At 42.3% G+C, this 20,900-nt stretch overlaps 1 protein-coding gene across 1 annotated transcript in view; it reads left to right on the forward strand.

The window, feature by feature from the left end:
- Positions 1–721: 721 nt before the first annotated feature.
- Positions 722–20,900, forward strand: part of LHCGR (luteinizing hormone/choriogonadotropin receptor) — a 63,445-nt gene continuing 43,266 nt past the window's right edge. Inside the window, exons 1-2 of the mRNA XM_015112325.3 lie at positions 722–956; positions 18,907–18,978. Of these exons, the coding sequence (XP_014967811.3) occupies positions 784–956; positions 18,907–18,978 (245 nt within the window). The 5' untranslated portion in view covers positions 722–783. The remainder of the gene's footprint in view (positions 957–18,906; positions 18,979–20,900) is intronic.

Consider the following 20,900-nt stretch of genomic DNA (forward strand, 5'->3'; position numbering starts at 1 on the left):
GTGAGGCAGAGCACCTGTTACAAGGTCTAGCCTATCCTGGGCCTTCTACGGGGCAGCTGCTACCAGTATTACGCAGTTTCATTTATTCATTCAACAAATATTTACTGAGGACTTACCATGCAGAAGCCAGAAGAAATACAAAAATAAATCTGAATTGGATTTTGCTCTCAAGGACCTCCCAATCTATAGAAGAGATATAGGACCAAGCCAAATAGCTATACCATAAAGAAGAAAGCATTTACCACCAAGAGAAATTACTGGGGTAGTTGGGAGGATGGGCGGAGATTACTTGTAGAGTGGAGGGATTTGGTAAGAGAGAAGGGGAAAGGACTAGGGGCTGGCTGAGGATAAAAGAGAGGAGAAATAGCTGAGCTAGGCACTCTTATGCCTTCTGATGTGGGTATAGCGAGTATCCATCGGACCCTTTCACAAATGAAATAAAAGGGGTTCCGGGAAGTATCACAACTCACTCAACTCAGAACTCCCCACCTCTAATCCAAAACATTTGCCATTAAATCTACCTCCTATAGCTAAGACCATTTGCAGATGGTAGGGGGCAAGACAGGGGAAAGTAGCAGGAAGGAGGTGATGGGGTCACCGGGCACTGTCGCAGGTCAAGGCAGAGCAGACTCAGCGGGGCGCGCGGTAAGAGGCGGAGGGCAGGGGCGGGCCGGCAGGGAAGGGTGTGTGGAAGGGCAGGCCAAGGGGCGGGGAGAGGGGTGCGGGCCGCACTCAGAGGCCGTCCAAGACACTGGCAAGCCGCAGAAGCCCAGTTCGCCGGCCATGAAGCAGCGGTTCTCGGCGCTGCAGCTGCTGAAGCTGCTGCTGCTGCTGCTGCTGCTGCTGCAGCCGTTGCTGCCACGAGCGCTGCGCGAGGCGCGCTGCCCTGAGCCCTGCAACTGCGCGCCCGACGGCGCCCTGCGCTGCCCCGGCCCGACGGCCGGTCTCACTCGACTGTGAGTACACAGCGCTCCCGTCGGGCCCCCTCGATACAGGACCCTCAATCGCCTATGCCATCTTCCCTCCCTACTCCTTTGGCCCTCTTTCCCTGGAAGCTTGGAGAAAGATGCTGTGCCCTCTCCAATTTCCCCGCTTTAGGGTGATGAGAACCCAAAGCTTGGTGGTTGTTTTTGCCACCCCATGCCCCTGAGAGCCCAGCCCCGCTCTTTCCCCCTGGTTGGGGCTGCGGCTGGGGGAGTAGAACTATTCCGGAGCCTCAGGAGAAGGCCTGCTCTCTGCTGCTGCTTGAAGGGAATATGGGTGTGACGCTCCTCAACTCCTCTAGCAGGGGTCTCTGCCAGAGAAATCTTACAGGCCTTTGAGCCTTGGGCCAGCCACGTCAGGGAAGGTGAATGTGGGCTCTGGCACCCTGTGGTCCTCTAGGAATGGAGTGCTCAGGCCCTACAACCAAGGGTGACCTCATCTGTCAACTGACTGCTGGCGGTCACACGGGCATCTTAGTGAGCATACAAGCCGCTGCTCCGCCGTGCCCAGATGTGCTTGAACTTCAGTCTCGTGGTCTAATGGACCAAAGGCCCTGTGCCCTGCCGCTGGCACCCGCGCACCCCCTCCACGCTCACAGGCCTGATTGAAGGATTGTATACATCAGCAAGCAGGCGGAAGCTGTTGTTTCCAGAGTGATGGGGTAAAGAGGAGAAGGAGGACCTTTAGCACTACTAGTCTATCAGGGTGTCATCAGGTCTCCTTTCTCCCATTTAGAAAAAAAGTGCCACATATTTTATAATCCCATTTACATGAAATGTCCACATAACCTGAAAGTAGATTAGTAGTTGCCAGGGCTGGGGAGGCAGATGGGAGAGACAGTGGGTGACTACTAATCAGTGGGTATGGGCTTGTGGGGGGCTGATGAAAATTTTGTAAAATTAGATTGTAGTGACAGTTGCAAGTGCACATATTAAAAAACACTGCATTGTCCACTTTAAATTCTATAGTATAGGATTTACATCTCAATCCCGCTGTGAAAAGAGAAAAGGAAAAAAGAAAGGAAAAAAAGACAAAAGACAAGAGTATCTAAAAGGCTGGTAGCGGTCTTGATCATGTTCTAACAATTAGAGATGATGGAATTCTGTGCTGGGGAAGGAAGGAGACCACCCCCTCTGCCATTTCCTCTGAGGCCCCAAGAGTCTGTCAGGGACCCGTTTCATAGAGGACACTCACCCTCCCTGCCAAGCCAGGCTTCTTCCTTTGGAAAAGTTAAAGGCCTTCTGGCAATAATTGAGGTTGAGACATACAGTTTAAGGGTTGAGGGGTTTATATTAATTAGTTTCCATTAATTATCTTGTCAGCTCCATTCCCTGAAGGAATGGACCATGCTGATAGAATTTATTTCAATCAATCCACAAATCCATGGAATAGGCCTTCCAAGTTCCAGCCCTGGTCCATCCCCGACAAGCCTGCCGTGTTGCTCTGAAGAATGACTGTACTATGAATAGACTTTCTCACTTGCCTGCTACTTATTATACAGATTAGAAGAAACTGAGATCCAAAGAGATGGAATAACTTGCTCAAGGTCCCACAACTATTGAGTAGCAATTCAGGACTTTATCTATTAATTATCTTCTTAAATTTGCTCGTCTTTGTAAAAAAAACTACTGCTTTCTTAATAAAACACACACAGACACACACACACACAGACACACACACACACTCAATTTCTTAGTACTGAGCAAAGAACTCCCACTGGGGGCATGAATGGGTGGGCCAAGTTCCAGTTCCTTTTCATTTTGGCTTTTCAGTGAGATCTCTCAAGGGCTCCTGCTGCCACGTGCTGTTCTCAGGAAGGGACCCCCTTCCCAGGAAAAGGCTGAAGTTAATTTTTTTAAAAATCCCACTTTCTCCTGCTGCCTTTCAGCAGGGTTTCAAGAATCCTAGAACCCCTCAAAAATATTTGATAGGGCTGACTAGGTTTGGGGGTAGAGACCCTGAGCATCCACCACCAGGAACATCCTCTGCCAGTCATTTAGCCTCCTTAGCCAAGCGTGGTGACCCTCACAAGGTTGCATTTCCTGAGCACCAGATGGTTGAGAGATGCCCTTCTCTTTCAAGAGATGCCCTTGTCACTCTGTGGAGGTTGAGCCTATGCAGGCTGAAACAGGATAACTTTTGGCACAACATAGTGACACCAACATCCATATGACAAAAGAGGTGCATGTTAAGCAAAGGGAGGGTTGTTACTTTAAGGCAATATTTCTCAAAGTATGGTCCTAGCCCAACAGTATGAACATCACCTGGGAAATGTTAGACTGCATATTCTCAGGCCCCAGCCCCAACCTACTGAATCAGAAACTCCAGGGGTGGGTCCAGCAGGCTACATGTTAACAAGCTCCTCAGGTGATTCTGATGCATACTAAAGTTTGAGAACCAAGGCACAGCTCTCCAGGGAGGTATCACCTTAGAGACAAAAAAGTATATTTTAAATGTCTTTGTGCCGTACACTTCCCTTCCCCACCCCCCTAAAACATGCATAACACCTATTTATTGCAAAAAGGCATAAAACTAAAATCCTAAACCCAGAGGCAGATGGAAAATAAGCAGAATTGAAGAAAGTTTTTTATTTTTCCTCAAAGAGGACTGCAGGAAGGAATCCATGGAGGACAGACTGAAGATACAGGGAACGAGGGAGGAATGTTAATTGTTAGAGTCAGATCTCAGTGGGGGTAGGAGGAGAGCATCAGTCTAACAACAGAGGGGAAAGATTAATCTTAGAAAGAATAAGGATAGTTTTGAGTCCTGAGGGAAGAAGACCGTGGGTAAAGGAATAACTCAATATTAAAACAAAGGACAGGAAAAGTGGACAGGTTCATACTGAAATCCTCTTTTCTTGATGATGAATGCATGAAATGATAAACAGTAATTATGAGACAGAAAACTGCTATTGGCAAGTTATCAGTTCATAAAAAAAAGAAAGCTTAAATTATGAGGTAAGTCTTCCAGGAGGAGAGGATGTGGTCTTGCACTACATTATAATAGACTTTGCCTCTGCAGAGAGAAGGGGAGCACTCCAAGTTCTCAGGGTTGGAGGAGGCAAGTACCGCAGAGCACCTTAGGATTCAGCATCAGTCCCTCAATAGATGTTAGTTTATGCTTTAGTCATTTGGGGTCCTAGTAACCTTACCTTCTAAAACCTCCATCCGAAGTTCACTATTTGGTTTAAGAAGAAGAATAAAAACAAGGTACATGGATTATAGCTGCTTATCACTGGCAAGCCCACTGCTTACAAATTTTGAAAATGGCATCATTCAAATCTTTACTCCCCTTCCATATTTTATGAAAAACATAGGTATTTAAAATCTAAAATGTGATACAAAAAATAACCTCCCACATTTCATTCATTTTAATTGGGGAAAAAAATGAAAGAAAAAATTGATTTAAAAAATTTCCTTTCCTTTCATATTAGTTCTAGGCAACTGGAAAGAGGAGAAGAAAAAAATCTCACCTTGCCCATGGTTATATAAAGATCTTTGTCTCTATGACAACAGAAAGGTTGATCTGCTTGATATGGAAACAGCTTCTGAAAAATATGTTAGTAAGAAAATGCTAATAATAATTATGGCAATTTCTTTTTTGCATGTTGTACCTACTGAACAGAAATTAAATTTTTAGACTTTGATATAAGACATAATCCAGAGGCCTTGGCAAGACATTGGCTTGGTACAAAAGTAATTGCCATTTCTTTCAATGGCAAAAACCGTGATTACTTTTGCACCAACCTAATACAACGTTCATATCAATCCAGCGTTACTGTTTCCTGACATCTTTCTTGAGTGTCTTCCTCTTCCTCCCACTTGCAGTGTAAATCAGGGTCCAAAACAGTGTTCAATGCCTAGAGGGATATACATGTGAAGGGTGTGGTTCCTGTCCTTGAGAAGCCCACAATCTAAGTGGAAACACCGCCCCGCCCCAAGAGATTGGTATAGGTGTAGAGAGAGACAACAAGGCTCTAAGGAATTCACAGAATGAATTAATCACTGTGAACTGAAGGCTCCAAGGGAAGGCTTCATGGGCCAAGTGTTAAGAAGCTGAAGTGTGAAGAAGGAAAGAGGGGTCCTGGTGGAAGAACCACAGGTTAAAGTCGACTAGAGATTCCTTGCTGAGAACCAAGGAACAAGGTTGAATAAATTCTTCCCAGGCTTTGGGGAGGAAATATTTCTCAAGAGAAGACATAAAGTTGGGAGCTTTGATTACTCAGAAGTTGTGCAAAAAGAAAAAAAATTCCCAATCTTGACTAATAAGCTTCCAGTGAAAGTCATTATTTGATGATTTGTGGCAAAGGCATTAAATAAAAACCATGATTAGGAGTCATTTCCCCATGAAGCCTTCCCTGATGCCCACTGCCCCACCCCCACTCCACCTCCAGCTTCCCCATCCACATACTCACTTCAATATCCTAGGCTTACATACATTTTTGTACATATCCCACCAAAATGCAACCATTTGTTCAGCATGTGCCTCTTCTGTCAGATCAGGTTTCCAAATCTTAGCAATATTGACAATTGGGGCCAGATAATTCTTTGTTATGGGAGCTGTTTTGTACCTTGTAGAACATTTTCCAGCATCCCTGGCCAGAAGCACTGCCCTCCCAAATTGTGACAACCAAAAGTATCTCTAGACATTTGCCAAATGACCCCTGGAGGGGGCAGGAGGCAATTACTCCCCACTCTTTGGTTTTGAATCATCGTGCTAGAGTAAGAACCACCTGAAGAAGTGTCATTCAACGCAGGGTTCCCAGAATTTTACATGTAGTATAATTAAAGTGTTTACTGAGTTTCATGATTAAACTGAGATAGCTGAATAGGAACAATTAACTTGTGCAAAAAAGAAGCATGTCTACATTAGCTAGCATGTATTGCATCTAAATGTTATTTTTTAAATCTCCATTTTAGAAAATGGGGAAGTGAGAAAATGCTATAGGTTCTGAAGGGAGTTATTTGTGTTATCTCAGCATCCGGTCCTATAATAGAATTTGTAGGCTTCCAGTCTATCGTTTGAATGGGAAATAGCAGACATACCAACTTCAGGGAAGCAAGACCTGAAGCTTACCTATATTAGTATATTCCATCTAGATTGTTTCCATTTTATTTTTTTAGACTCACTCAGTAGGGAAGAATCAATCCCCAGCCCCAAGATTCCTTAATAAAAACAAACTGAAAAACAAAAACCACCAAGGCAGCCTGAATTGAGACAGATGGGCTCCTGTTGTAGGACACAAGGTAGCAGCCCCCAGGAAAGAATCCACAGACAGAAAGAAGACTACCACACTCTTGCAAGTAAGACAGCTTGGCCCTACCCTCAGCTTTCCTAAATCTGGGCCAGCCAAAAACTCTCAGAATTAAGAAAGTTTATGTCCTACCTCCCTAGCCTACCCCCACCACCACCACAACCACCCCTAAAGAAACAAAGGCCCAAGGTTGAGGTTAATCTTGAACCTTAGTTCTGACTCAGCTCTCCCAGCCATGCCTTCAAGGCAACTCTTAAACCTGACCTTGCTGATACACAGACTCCTCGGGAGAAGCTCAGGAAGGACTAGATTTTATTTGTTTAAAAACCACCCTGTTGGGGAAAGTGAATGATAGCCACTAGCAAGACTAAAAAACAAGCAACAGAGTTCCCAAAATCTCAACGCAAGTGTAGAGCCAAAAGGTTCACACACAGATCCCTTTGGCATTGGACCCAGCTTCCTCCTTGGAGAGCAACAATTCCTTGTGATTTTTCTTCATTTTTTTGTATTTCAAAAGCAGTAAATCAGATTAATTCAGGGCTCCAGTTCTGCTCTTTTGCCCACCTCTATCTTCCTCCTAAGCCCCTCAGTTGGCTTCTTTTCATGTCTTGAAATGAGGCAACAAAGGTCTCTTTCCAAAATATAATCTCCCAGAGTGGCTGCACCAAATGGTGTCTTGGCCATGTGTAACTCTGATCTTACACTTGAGGTTTTAAAGCCAGTTGAGTCACAGTGGTGAAGAGAAGCCCTGCTGCTCACTTCCACAGCCGAGAGGGCTGGCTCCATGGGAGCATATGTGCTTTGTTCCGGCAGCTCCCCTTAGCTGCAGAAAAATCATACTTAATGCAGATTTTAGCAAATTCCCACCCAGCTTTTTTTCTTATGAAGGGAATTAAAATAATCCCTCCCACCAGGCAGGTGGGCTTTCTGACTTGGTGGGCAGCTTCTAGCTGCTTCTCCACAGGGGACTCATTTACTCCTAGCTTCTGCCTCACTGGGAGATGACACCACCTCCTGGCAAACCACTCACAGCTGCTCTCTATGTGGCCCTGAACCTCAGCTCCTTAATGCCGCCTCAGCCATATTCAGAAAAGTACAATTTATAAATAAAACTCAACTTTCAGAATGAAGATTTAATCCCTTGTTGCTGTTACATTTGTCCTTGACTCTGATGTAATGAGGTTACACTACTCCTGGGTTCCTAATTGCACCTCATGAGTAGCAGCAGACAGCATTTCTGAGCCCACTGAGGTGGGGATGCTCTGGTGTGACAGGGTGGGGTCCAATGCAGTCCCTGAATTATTCAAACTGATCAACAGGACAGACTGGGCAGAACTGGGTTCTAACACCAGGTCTCCTTTCCCTAATTTGCACTGTAGGTGTTGGCTCAATGATAAAATCTCTTTGCTGTCTGTAAAAGGGACGCGAAGATTCCTGTCCCCGAGTGGGGCCAGATATAGTGAAGATAAATGAGACCAAAAAAAGCCAAAAGTATGGAAATAAAGTTTTCACATAGTTACAAGATATTATTGTAATAATCTGATAATGCAGAGAAGACTAAAAAACCCACAGCCCATATGTGAGGTTGAACAGTAAATATCTATCATCCAAGGGGCAAGCCTGATGGAACAGTTTTGTTCCTGGGAGGTGTTAATTAGAGAAAATGACCCACTAGGTCTTCTCAACCTGGAAAGTGAATACATTAGAATCCCAAAATAGCAGAGCTTATTATTGCCTTGAGTCTAATTTCTGGCCTTTTCAGCCCAGACTGAGCTGCTTCTGACACATACCTCCTAATACCTGATTATAGGCTGTTTTTGGTCGTGTCTGCCCAGCTAGAGCATCCAAACCCATTCTGGATCTTTTCCTCCCCTCTTTCCCCATCCCTAAGCCTCAGACTGGACACACAGAAAGCCTTCAGATGAGACTTGTTGGCCACTCCGGAACTACGTACTGAAATGTATAAGATAGCATGCAGGATCCAAAGACACCATCTCTGCCCTCCAGGAGCTTATAGTCTTCCAGATGTAGAAGAGGTATCTTCTTCTCAAATGACTACAGGGAAATGGAGAACGTGATAAATGCTAGATAAAGGTTATAAACAAGATAGGCGTTCAGAGCAGGGAATCATCTCTTCTAGCCAGAGTAACAAAGAGGCCTCAGAGGAAGTGTCATTTGAACTGTGTAGTGCTCTAAGGCTCATTCTCTATAGGGGCAGCTGGGCTAACATGGTTATCCCATAAGCTCAGTTCTGGCCAGCTTAGAGAGGCCACTGAGGAATCACTATTCAAAGCCTTTGGTCCTCTCACTGAGCACCAGCATATGCCCTGTGTTATGGGCTGTCCAGAGAATAGTGGATTACTTCACCCTGGAAAACTTGAGTGGGGCTCTGGGTAAGTCTTTTTTCATTTGCAAGCACCAGATATCAATTCTGACCATTTTAATCATAAGAGATTAACTTAATAGAAGGATAAGGAGTTAGAAGTATGCTGTGAAGATGTAAGGATAATATCTGGCATCTTAGCAAAAGAAGCTCAGGGAGCTTCTCCCTAGATTTACAAGGAGTCAGTTCCAAAAACGACTCCTCTCTGTCCCTCTATTATAAATTTCAAATTCCCAAAAGGAGAATCTGACTGACCCAGACACATTCAGCATAAAATCAATCTGCTCAGCCAGCAAGATTCTTCCACCATAATGCGACCAGCTCCGAGGCACTTCCAGAGAAGGGGGCATTTTTGATACAGGCAACCTCATAATGGTGGCTACCAGAGGGGATGAGCTAGTAAAAAGTGAAGGCACACATGCCAGTAATTTCAGGCACTTCAAACCCATTCTAGGCACAGTAGCTCACGCCTGTAATCCCAACTCTTCGGGAGGCTGAGGCAGGTGGACCACTTGAGGTCAGGAGTTTGAGACCAGCCTGGCCAACATGGTGAAACGTTTTCTGTACTAAAAAATACCAAAACATTAGCCCGCCGTGGTGGCTCATGCCTGTAGTCCCAGCTACTTGAGAGGCTGAGGCAGGAGAATCCCTTGAACTGGGAGGCAGAGGTTGCAGTGAGCCGTGATTGCACCACTGTACTCCAGCCTCAGCAACAGAGCGAGACTCTGCCTCATAAAAAGAAAGAAAAATAAGAAAAAATAATAATAAATAAAAGTACATAGTATATCAGTTTCAACCAGCTTTTACACATTTACTTAAAAAAAAGTTTTTAAGTGTTGAGAAAGAGAAGCTTTTAATGAAAGAGCTTCCTGAAGCATATCTGCAATGTCACTGCCTTGACAACATAATATTCTCTGCTTCTGAAAAATATTTTCAAGAAATTATTACAGGTGATGCAGACATTCCCCAGGGAGAATCCAACATGTAGTTTTATTTACCAGAGTTATTCTTGTCATGTTATATTATTGCTAGACAAATTCTAGTTTAAGGAGATAGAGATTAGGTTATTTTGCTTTGTTTCTTTAGAAAACTTTAAATGGGTTTTGAGTAAGGGCTTAGATATACTTACCATTTTCCTCTAAGGCTTTATATTTTTAATTTACTTGTTGTACAAATGACTTGAAAAATCCATTATCCAGGAATCTTCTTAACATCTTGGTTTACATGATAAGACATAAACTCCTCACACCTTCTTGGGTGCTCTGGAATGGCTGTCTTAGAGGAGAGTCACTCAAATTGCATTCTCCAATGGGAAAGTTTCAACTGACTGAACATTAAAACAATCAATGCTCAAATGCAAAATCTGCAGAGTGGCTCTCTAGAGTTGAAATATTTATTGGAAGGTTGTTCTTTATCACATCTTAAAAAGGCTATCAGACGAGGCCTAAAAGAGATATCTGAGCCCAAAAGAAAGGTACCAATTGAGAATATTTATTCTCCCTCTCAGTTGTCCTAATCAGAGGAAAGTCAAGATTTAGGAACAAGCCATAAACATGCTATAGACTTAAAGGTGACTGACCCATGACAAACAGAAGAATCAATTCCAAAATCTGGAACCTACCCACCCCTACCCCCTGCCAAGGAAATAGAGATGTCATTAAATATAGCCTAGGTGGCCTAAATCGTTCACAGTAAGCAGCTGTGAGTTATTAATAAAAATACTTATTGAGTCCTTACCTTGTACTGCATGCTATATTAGTATCATGTAAACATAGATTTTTTAAATTATACATATTTTAAAGATGTGGAATGAAATTTTGATTTGAACTCAGGCTGGCTCCAGAGTGTGCACTCTTAACTACCACACTATGTGACTTCAAGAAAGAAAGCAAGTGCCACTGGTGATGAAGACCCATTCCATAGAGTATATAGTGCCTGAGATGGACCCTTAATCCAGGGTAGAATTTGACCAGCAGAGAAGGGAGATGTGCCAAACAGTAGGAACTGTGAATGGCATCAGGAAAGTGTGAGTCAAGTTCAGGAAGTACAAATAGTTTGATTTGTCTAGGGAGGTGCTATTCAGTAGAAACATAATGTGAATCACACAAGTAATTTTCAGTTCTCTAGTGCCCACATTTCAAGAGTTTTCAAAATGTGAAATTAACTTTAATAGAACATTTCATTTAGTCTAGTATGTACAAAATATTCTCATTTCAATATGCTATCAATACAAAAATTACTGAGATATTTTATATTCTTTTTTCTTACCAAGTCTTCAAAACCTGGTATTCATTGTATACTTACAGCTCATCTCAATTCAGACTGGCCTATGTTTCAACTGCCCAGTGGCCACCTATGGTTAATGGCTGCCATATGAGACAGTTCAAGTCTAGTGTGTTTGTTACATGAGGGCAAGAGTGGGTGATACAACTGGTGAATAAAGATTGAGTCTTGAATGCAAGGCTCATTTGTAGATAGGTTGGCCCAGGGGGAGGCACAGAAGCTGTTTGACATGAGAATGACATAGTAGGAGTTGTCAGGAAGAGTAATCTAGATTGGTCAGGGGAAAGCAACGATGGAGTGAGAGGAAACTAATTAGGGGACTCTAGAATAGTCCAGGTGGAGAAAAGAATGGCCAAAAGTAGCAGTGGGTAAGGAATAAAGGGGCTGGAAGCAAGAGAAAATGTGAAAAGTAGAATCTACCAGAGACTGGGTGTTCAATGGGAGAACAGCAGAAATGTTTGCGCATGGCATCTGGTAAATTCTCAAATAATATTGAAGGAAAAAAAACAGTATAGTAATTAAGTGTAGAGGAGGATAGAGGAAGAGAAAAATCATTCTGGTAGGCTCCAAAGCTTCATGGAGAAGCAGGGATTTGAGCTGCATCTTGAAACTGAGCTATGTCCTCAAGAAGCTGATGGCTCTTTTCAGGAGGCTAAGTTTTCAAACAAAAAACAGAGGGTCATGTAGTAGAGTGTATCAACAAACATCCAAATGAACAGTACTGATGTGACTTGATTGTTGGAAGACAACAGCACCAAACCAGGAAGGAAGAAACCAATGCTTTAGTCCAGATCTGCCTCTGAATTGCCATGTGGTTTCAAAAAAGTCATTTCCCTTTTCCTAAGTTAAGATTGTTTCTCTGTAAAGTGAAGGGTTGGACCAAATGACTTGTAAGCAGCCCTTTCACTCTGACTCCTTTAGCCTAATACAATAACTGCAGGGAGCAGTCAACAATAATCAAAACCATCTGGATGTATTTTTAAAGCCTGTTCCAAAGTTTTCTGGTGTAAAGCTTAACATACTGGATGTTCAACTATACTGACTTCATATTTCAGTTAACATTGAAGCCTCAGCTCCCTCTAGGTAAATGCTGAAGACAACAGGCCAAAAGTGAAGACATTCCCTGTAATGAAGCCACCAAATAGACTGATGCCTTTGAAAGCTCAGAGATTTAAAATCATTTGAAAAGAGGAAAGCTATTTTTATTTTATTCTAAGATGAAAGCAAGTTTATTACAATTGTGAGCAGCTTTGAAAAGAACACAGAACTTCTTAAGACACTGTTAAGTGTAGAGCAAGATCATAATAAATACAAAAACACCAAATTCTTTTGAATTTAAATAATTAAATAAACTTCCTCCCATTTCAACAAGTTCATTAGGCAAAAAAGCTTTAACTGTCTCTGATTTCTCTCTTTTTTCCCTTCATCTGATTTTTGTAGTGTTTTAGAATTCAGCATGTAGCTCTAGCAATAAACTCATTATCTGTGGAAAAATGAATTGATGTTTGTAGCTTTCTTAAATCAATAATATAGTTGGCATTTTTAAAAACAATTAGAAGGTAGTGAATAAAAACATTTCACTTCTGCCATGTGTTGGGCAGAAGGAAAAGTAAAAGCTCTGGCAAGTGACCAAAAGACCCTATACAGTCTTTGGGGACTCCAGATTGGTGCTGTATTTCTTCCCTAGCTCTTCTCTCCCTTTGCGCCTCCTCAGCTTGAGGGCCTCAGAAGGCCGCCCTGCCCTGGGAAACATCTTGTACTCAAGCTCTGAAAAACCAAGGGGAGGTGAGAAACCTACAGTTATAATTTGCTTTATGCAGTACCTGTCCCTAAAAAGAGAGAGTGTGTCAATTGAACTCTATTTTCCAATCACCCAGGGAGTTTGCTATTTAAAGTAACCCTGCAGTAAATCCTTCTATAGAACAAAGAAATCTTTGATAGTGCATATGTCTCCCAATTGATAGGTCTTTATAAGCAAGGATTTCCAGACTTTTTTAATTTTTAATACATATAACATACAAAACAAATCTTCTGTTTTCTTAAAGGGGGACACTAGAGCCCTCCTGATTGAAGCTCTCCAGGTAACATTACTTTGAGGATTAGTTAACAAAAATTAAACTCGACAAATTGGCTCCTTCCAAGGCCATCTGTGTTATTAAACTCAAAAGAAAAAAGAAGAGGGGCCCAAGCCCCAATCCTGGGTACCCAGGAGACATTAGAAACCACTAAGGAGGACATGATAAGGTGGCATTATCTTCTTTAAGGTAACTAGATTTATCTGGATGCTGTAAATTTTCCTGTCACTGGACTCTGACACAGCTGCACTGAGTGCTTGGCAATTGGATTTGACTGGGAAGGGGATCAAGTCAGGGCCTAGGTAAGAATTGACAGGAAGAAGCTCTAAAGATAGGATGGTCCTTCTGAGTAGTCCCACCTGGAGGCAAGGGGGCTGGGCCTTTATTCTATACATTGTCCAGTCATTGGATGAGGGCTGCCCAAAAGAGAAGACATAATCCTGGGTAAGGTAGCAATCTTGGTCAGTGTATTGGTCCATTCTCACACTGCTATAAAGAAATACCCAAGACTGGGTAATTTAAAAAGAAAACAGGTCACTTGGACTCGGGAAGGGGAACATCACACACCGGGGCCTATTATGGGGAGGGGGGAGGGGGGAGGAATGGCACTGGGAGTTATACCTGATGTAAATGACGAGTTGATGGGTGCTGATGAGTTGATGGGTGCAGCACACCAACATGGCACAAGTATACATATGTAATAAACCTGCACATTGTGCACATGTACCCTAGAACTTAAAAGTGTAATAATAAAATAAATAAATAAATAATAAAATAAAAAGAAAACAGGTTTCGTTGGCTCACAGTTCTGCAGGCTGTACAGGGAGCATGGCTAGGGAAGCCTCAGGAAACTTACGATCATGGCAGAAGGCAAAGGGGAAGCAAGCACATTTTCACGTAGCCAGAGCAGGAGGAAGAGAAAGAGGAGAGGTGCTACACACTTTTAAACAACCAGATCTCATGATAACTCACTCACTATCATAAGAGCAGCAGCAAAGGGGAAATCTGCCCCATGATCCAATTGCCTCCCACCAGGCCCCACCTCCAACGTTGGGAATTACAATTTGACACGAGATTTAGGTGGACACAGACACAAACCACATCAGTCTGTGAGCATAATTCTAGGACAGCAACTCAGCTGAGAGTTTCAGCCACCCACTCTTTCCTAGCAGTTGGTGAAATTGGTGCCTCCGTACTAAAGAGTGATTTGGGTAGCCCACCACAGTATCCACTACAGAAAGTAACCCAACTCTACTGGGTAGTCACAACACAGGGTCACCATCTGTGCCAAGGGACCCAGTTTGAAAGTTAGAATGAAGCAGTAAGAGATACTAGCTTGATCCTAACCAGAGAGCAACCAGGAACTGGTTTAGGGCAGTGGTGTCTCCTAAGGGGTAGAGACACAGGGATCAGGATCTGGTGATTGAGAAGAGAAGGCAGGAACTAAGAGAAGCCCTACTCCTAGATGGATTCTGGGGAGACCAAGCAAGCTGCAGGATAAGAAATCAAGACAAAAACAAACACCAGCATAGCATGTGGGGAGGCACTGCAGGTGCACTCCTGCCCTCCAAATATTAATATTATTGGGTCCAGTTTAGACCATGCACAATCCTTGCCAGAGTCATCACCAATCACAAGATCCCAGCACTAGGGTGAATGACTTAATTCCAGCCCTAAGGAGTACAGATTGCTTCGATTTCAACTTTAACCCACAACTAGAAGGGTTGGAGACCTGCAGATGGGATTAATGAGTAGATGGAGGCTCCAAGCAGCTGATGAAGCGAATGCAGCCTTTGTAATCCAATTGAAGCATTTGTTTCAACATCTGTGGCAAAGGCACTCGGGCAAGGTGCCACCTGCGTTGCATCATCAATTTATTTAAAAACAAAAGTTCTAAACTGCAAAAAAGACTGTGAAAATATAATAAATTTAAGTAGCTGCATAGTTCCACGGCCATATTTTTCCACAGCCATCTCACCTTTCAAGAGAGAACTCTCCACCCTGCAAGTTTAACCTCATATTTGCCCAGTAACCCTAATTCTTTACCACCCATCTGAGGTGCATAGTTGTGGTGTGTCACCCTCTTTTGCTGAGACGGAAAGGGCTCTGTCCTTCCTTTATTTTCTTTGCTTTATGCATAGTTTTCATTCCTCTTTTGACCCTGGAGAGCAGAGCCGCTGAACTGTCCTTGCCTTAGGCATTTTTGCCCTCAGTTCTCCTTGGCTTCTGCTCTGTATCAAATGATACTGACTAGACCTTTCCACAATAGTTCACAAAACTACCGGAATACAAGTACGCCTAACTTCAAAAAAAAATGAAGGAAAGGAAAGAAAGGAGAGAAGAAGGGAGAAAGGAAGGAGCAGGAAGAAAGGTAAGCAAGCAGGCAGTCAATACGTCAAAATAAAACTTTCTATTTTCCATTTGTCTCTCTAGTACAGAGGGTTAAGTTGGTCATATTTCTTCATTTAAGTAACATTATCACTAGTCCATTCAAAGTCCCTCTCTGTTTTTAGTTATTTATTTTATCTCCTTCTCCCACTTCTGTTCCTCTCAACTTGCCTTAGATAACAATCCTAGCATATGTTCATGTGCAGGAGGAGGTTAATGTCTAGTGTTTGGTGTACATATATTTTAATTCTGCAAACAGTATATTATATCTCAGTAATTTCTTGTTTCTCTCAGTCCCATGATTTGAAGATCCACCCATGCTACTCTGTGTGCCTTTAGACTCTCACTTCTACATGCTCTCCTATTCAGTTAGGTGTGCACTGTCCAAATTTTATCTACTCCCTCACCTGGTAATGGACACCCAGGTTGCCTCCAATCCCCTGATGCCACAATGCTGTGAAGAAAACGTTTGTAAAAGATTCCTTTAAGTATCAGTTTGAGAATTTTTCTCAATGTATGTATATAGGAGTGGAATTGCAGGGTTATTAAGATCATTGTTCACATTGCTAAAAGTTTCTGGCATCATGGAAAGAATCATAGATGCATCCATTAGAGAGTGGGGCACCTTCAAAGGGAGTACATTCAAACAGTTATTAACAAATCATAAACTTTATTAATAAATTCTGGAGACACACTTGAATGTTTAGGAACTGCTACCAATCAACAACAAATCAGAAATGAAGATGTGACATTTCTGAAATAAAAAATATAAGTCAGTAGGGAAAATGGTTTTAGATTCACAGGACCCCCATTGTCTGTGTTGCCTCATGGGAACACATCTGTTGTGAAAAGCACAGTGCACCTGCCTAACCCCACCTCTCTCCCCATTCCCTGGCCCCCAGGACTCTTTCTTGACCCAACCACATCAACAAAGTCACCTGCTGTTCACTTGGTGTCTCTTTTTAGAGGAGGCTCTAGTTTCACTCTCCCCACTGCTGCCCTTCCTGCTCTGCAGCATCAACATCAACTCTGCAAAATTTCAGCTTGCACCAGGGCTGCTTCTGTAGCCACTGGAGACTGCCATTGCGTGATCTACAGCTTCTTGCACTTCTGTCTGACCTTTGCTCCTCATCCCTCCTCCCTACATCAATCAAAAGCTCAGGCAACCTCCCTGGTCAAATCTGAACCAAACTGCTCCTCTGGGAGTCACACCATGCCCCCATTTGGAGGAGGAGGCTGCCTGCTGAGAGACTCCAGCTTCTGGGCTCCATGTGCGTGAATAAACAGCTCTGAAGGGTTCTGTTGAAGCTTTTATGTAAACACTCTCCAAAATATGTTCCACACTGCATTATCCCCAGCAATAAAGATGCTGGAATCAGAATTTGGCTGTCAGTTTTATTGATGCTGCAAGGGGTACAGTGGAATACAGCTTTCTCTTCTGGAAATTTATTGGTTTGGCAGTGCAGAGAGCAATAAAACTGTGTTTTTAATCAGGAAGCCAAGCGAACATGATTCCAGAAGAAATATAGGAAGCAAATATGCCATCAAAAGAAGATTTCTCCCCACACTGTCCCTGTTCTTCTAGGATCCTCTGTTAAATAAGTTTAGGTGTTAAACAATGTCCTTGGTGAGAATGTCTTTGGGAATAGAATCAGAGACCAAAGTTGTATTACTTTCTCTAGGTTATATCATTTCTAAGAGATTATTGAGTGAAAACATTTTTCTGAAATGAAATTTCTGAAATTCCTCTCCATTAGCACCTAGGGAGGTATGGCTGGTAAACTGCTTTGCGGAAGAAATAGAATGTGACATGCTTCCTCTCAGGAGAAGCAAGGTTGCAATGCCTGTCCCTCCACCTTGCTCACCAAGATACTGGATTAAGAATGAGCCGGACGCGGTGGCTCAAGCCTGTAATCCCAGCACTTTGGGAGGCCGAGACGGGCGGATCACAAGGTCAGGAGATCAAGACCATCCTGGTTAACACGGTGAAACCCCGTCTCTACTAAAAATACAAAAAAATTAGCGGGCGTGGTAGCGGGCGCCTGTAGTCCCAGCTACTCGGGAGGCTGAGGCAGGAGAATGGCGTGAACCCAGGAGGCGGAGCTTGCAGTGAGCCTAGATCGCGCCACTGCACTCCAGCCTGGGTGACAGAGCAAAGACTCCGTCTCAAAAAAAAAAAAAAAAGAATGACATGCTTTGGCCAGTATTGCACAGGGAAAGGATGTCTGGAGTCATTCTGCCTGGTTGTAACCTTGTTCAGGTTACTTAATCTCTTTGTGACCCAATTTCTTCTGCTATGTAAAGGAAATACTCACCTCACACCATTGTTGGAGTGAGTAAAATAAGGTCACAAATGGGTGTGTATAACTCACACCGCAGCTTAGAACTGTAGCAAGTCCCTTCTGGGACTGTAAGAAATCTGACTTTCATCTGCCCATCATGGAGGTGTTCTTTCTTAGCAGCTTAAAGCAGTCTCTGCTGCATAGACATGTTAAAAACAAGACAGCATCTCTCACCTTTGTTCTCATATTCCTGATACTCACATACTCACTTCCCACCTGAAATATCCTTGCCCACTCCCTTCCTCTCTGCCAGTCCTTGGGCCAAAACATTAAACCATTGTAGATGCTCAATAAGTGTTGGCTGCATGTTCATCCCTGCCTTGCAGTTGTTTTCTCCTGAGTTATCTTAACCTCCAGTTCCTTTAGCATTCACACATCATCCTATACTGGTTTTGCATTTCTGAGTGTCACTCTTTTCTCAAATCTTAAGTACAGCATAGCTTTTATTTCAATTTCAATAATATTTAGATTGTTCCTGTGGGTATAAGTGAATGCCTGAAGGAAATGATCTCATAGATATTCCCCCTCAAATGACATGAGATGCCCATGTGGGTTAACCATAGGATCAAAGTTGTCTGTTTGGGATAACACTGAAATAGGCTACCTGGGAAAGATAGTAGAGATCAAGATGGGAGCATGTTCTTAATGAATCTCCTGTTCTCCTGCCTGCATAATTTCCAATTGTATTTTCATCATTCATTTCTCCACTCTGCTCAACATAGTTGTTGTCCATTTTCCCAACCAAGTCTATAGGATCACTCTACAACTGTTTAACTATATATTCGGTACCAAGCCCTGTTCTTTACATGGATTATCCAGATTAATCATCACAATGACCCTGTGAAGCAGGAATTATTAGTGCAATTTTACAGACAAAGAAACTGAGCTGGAGGGCTTAAATAACATGCTTAGAATCACATAGCCAGGTAGTGGGACAGCGAAGATTTGAGCCCAGGTGTGTCTGATCTCAACATTCATGATCTTAACCACAAAATTATACACTCTTTGATAAAAACCAAGAATAGTCATGGCACATCTCTTCATTGATTTAAGTCAGAATCCTCAGCCTGAATCCAGTTCTCGGTAACTCTGAAGTCTCTGTCTCTCATACACATATACATACACACTTTATTCATGAACTTAAAAGGCAACCTATCATAAATCTTAAACTCTTGGATTTCCTTTTTTCTTTTCTAGATCACTTGCCTACCTCCCTGTCAAAGTGATCCCATCTCAAGCTTTCAGAGGACTTAATGAGGTCGTAAAAATGTAAGTAAGTTACTGCATATCAAAAGACATTCGTAATTGGAATAATGAATTTTTTCTAAGAGAAAACACATTTGAAAGGGGATAATTTTTCTAGGAAAGAAATTGTGTTTAGGATACTCGCATATTTTTATCTTTGTAATACAAATAATAACCAGAGACCTTTGAAGAAAAGGTATGATTTTTAAGAGTCATTAAAATCCAGATAATTAACCTTGCTTCAAAGAACTGAATGCATTTTGTAAGTGATGATATATCTTTTAAGGAGAAAAAAAGATAGATTCCAATCATAAAAATTCTCCTGCTGCTGCAGCAGCTATTCCCTTGTGTCACATTTTTAGATAACACCCACATAGGAAAAAATTGTGTTGGAAGTTTATTGTGCATCAGAAGATAATCTTTATATCTAAAATATAAGTATATAACAAAAACACAGTATTTATAACTATATTGATGAAAGGTATTTATCAAAAGTGTAAAGTACTCGGATAATGCAATATGATCTCATGTTTGTCAGACATAACTTCGATCATTTGTCCCTGGGTTTCAGCTTCCAGGACCAAAGTTCCCATACTTGGAGAGAGAATGTTCTCAAGGGCCCAGTATTCCAGCATCTTTCTTAATATTAGCCTGAGTCAAAGGACTTCATGGCCACTGAGTTCCCACAGTGCATCTCTAATCTTAACAATCCACTGGACTTTGGAAGCAGATTTGCCTCTCTAAAGAAGATGCTACAGCATTTAAAATAATGCCTCAAAAATTACTGCATATTATAGGAAATTCACTGCCGGTTACAGACTTGTCAGTTTACTTGAGCCTAACCCACGCTCTTCTGCTCTCAAGTTGGAATGTTGAGTTTTGATAACCTTTAATGCATTAAGACCTCCTACTGAGAAAAGCAGCTACAGTTAAATAAGCAAACCAATAGGTGGGAATAAGATGAATCAGCCCAAGAACAATCCATTCTTGTGTTGTTCAGAAAAGACATTAGCTACCTTAGGCTCTGCTTTTCTGTGGGCTAATGCTCTCATCAGTCTGAAGTCTTCAGAGAGCCTTAACCTTAGAAATAAGCAAATGTACAGTTTGTGAATTTGAGACTTTTTTTTTCAGCTGGCAGGAAATGGTAGCTTATGTTGGGATTTTAGGGTAACACTGACATTACCTGCATGCTTGCGAATCATATATGACAAAACTGGTTCCTTTATTTTTGTGTTGTTTTCAAAAAATTCAATTATTCATTACTCCATTCACTTATTCATTCATTCATTTGTACTCTTAACTCTGTGCCAAGCAACATAAAGCCCCCAGGGATTCAGAAGTGAATAGAATATACTCCTTGTCCTCAATTTGCTCACAAGTGAGAAAAACAGTCAAGGAAGTAGATAATTATAATTCAGGACGGATACCACGTGCAGGAGTTGACCACCTTGCAATAGCCTCAGCACGAGATTTTGGGAAACCAAGGGTTAAGAGTTATGAAACAATTCAACCCATATTAAAGCCTCACTAGAGTGACAGAATTGGGACCCAGAGATCCATATCCTAGTCTTGAACCTTAATATAAATACTATTTGAGTCTCCTCTCAGGGCCTTAATTTCCAGAGCTGTAAAACAAGGGAATCTGACTAGATTTTCTCAACGGGCCTATGCAGTTCTAACAACCTGTGACTCTGAGCCAGAGATAAATAAGAGAAAAACCTGTCACATAAACAGGGGTTACTAAAACTTGCATTTCAACTGCACCTGGGTTGTAGGTGCCCATCAGTGCTTCTAAATCATACAGTATTAGCACTGTATGATTTGGGGACAACTTGCACATCCTTGTTCTTTTCAGGGGGACACAGTGGAGTCCCCAGTTGTTGGGTCACACACACACATCTCATTCTCATGCAGACACGGTCATTTCTTTCATGTTTCTTTCTCTT

The sequence above is a fragment of the Macaca mulatta genome, chromosome 13, assembly GCF_049350105.2.
Source record: "Macaca mulatta isolate MMU2019108-1 chromosome 13, T2T-MMU8v2.0, whole genome shotgun sequence".
Taxonomy (NCBI): Eukaryota; Metazoa; Chordata; class Mammalia; order Primates; family Cercopithecidae; genus Macaca; species Macaca mulatta.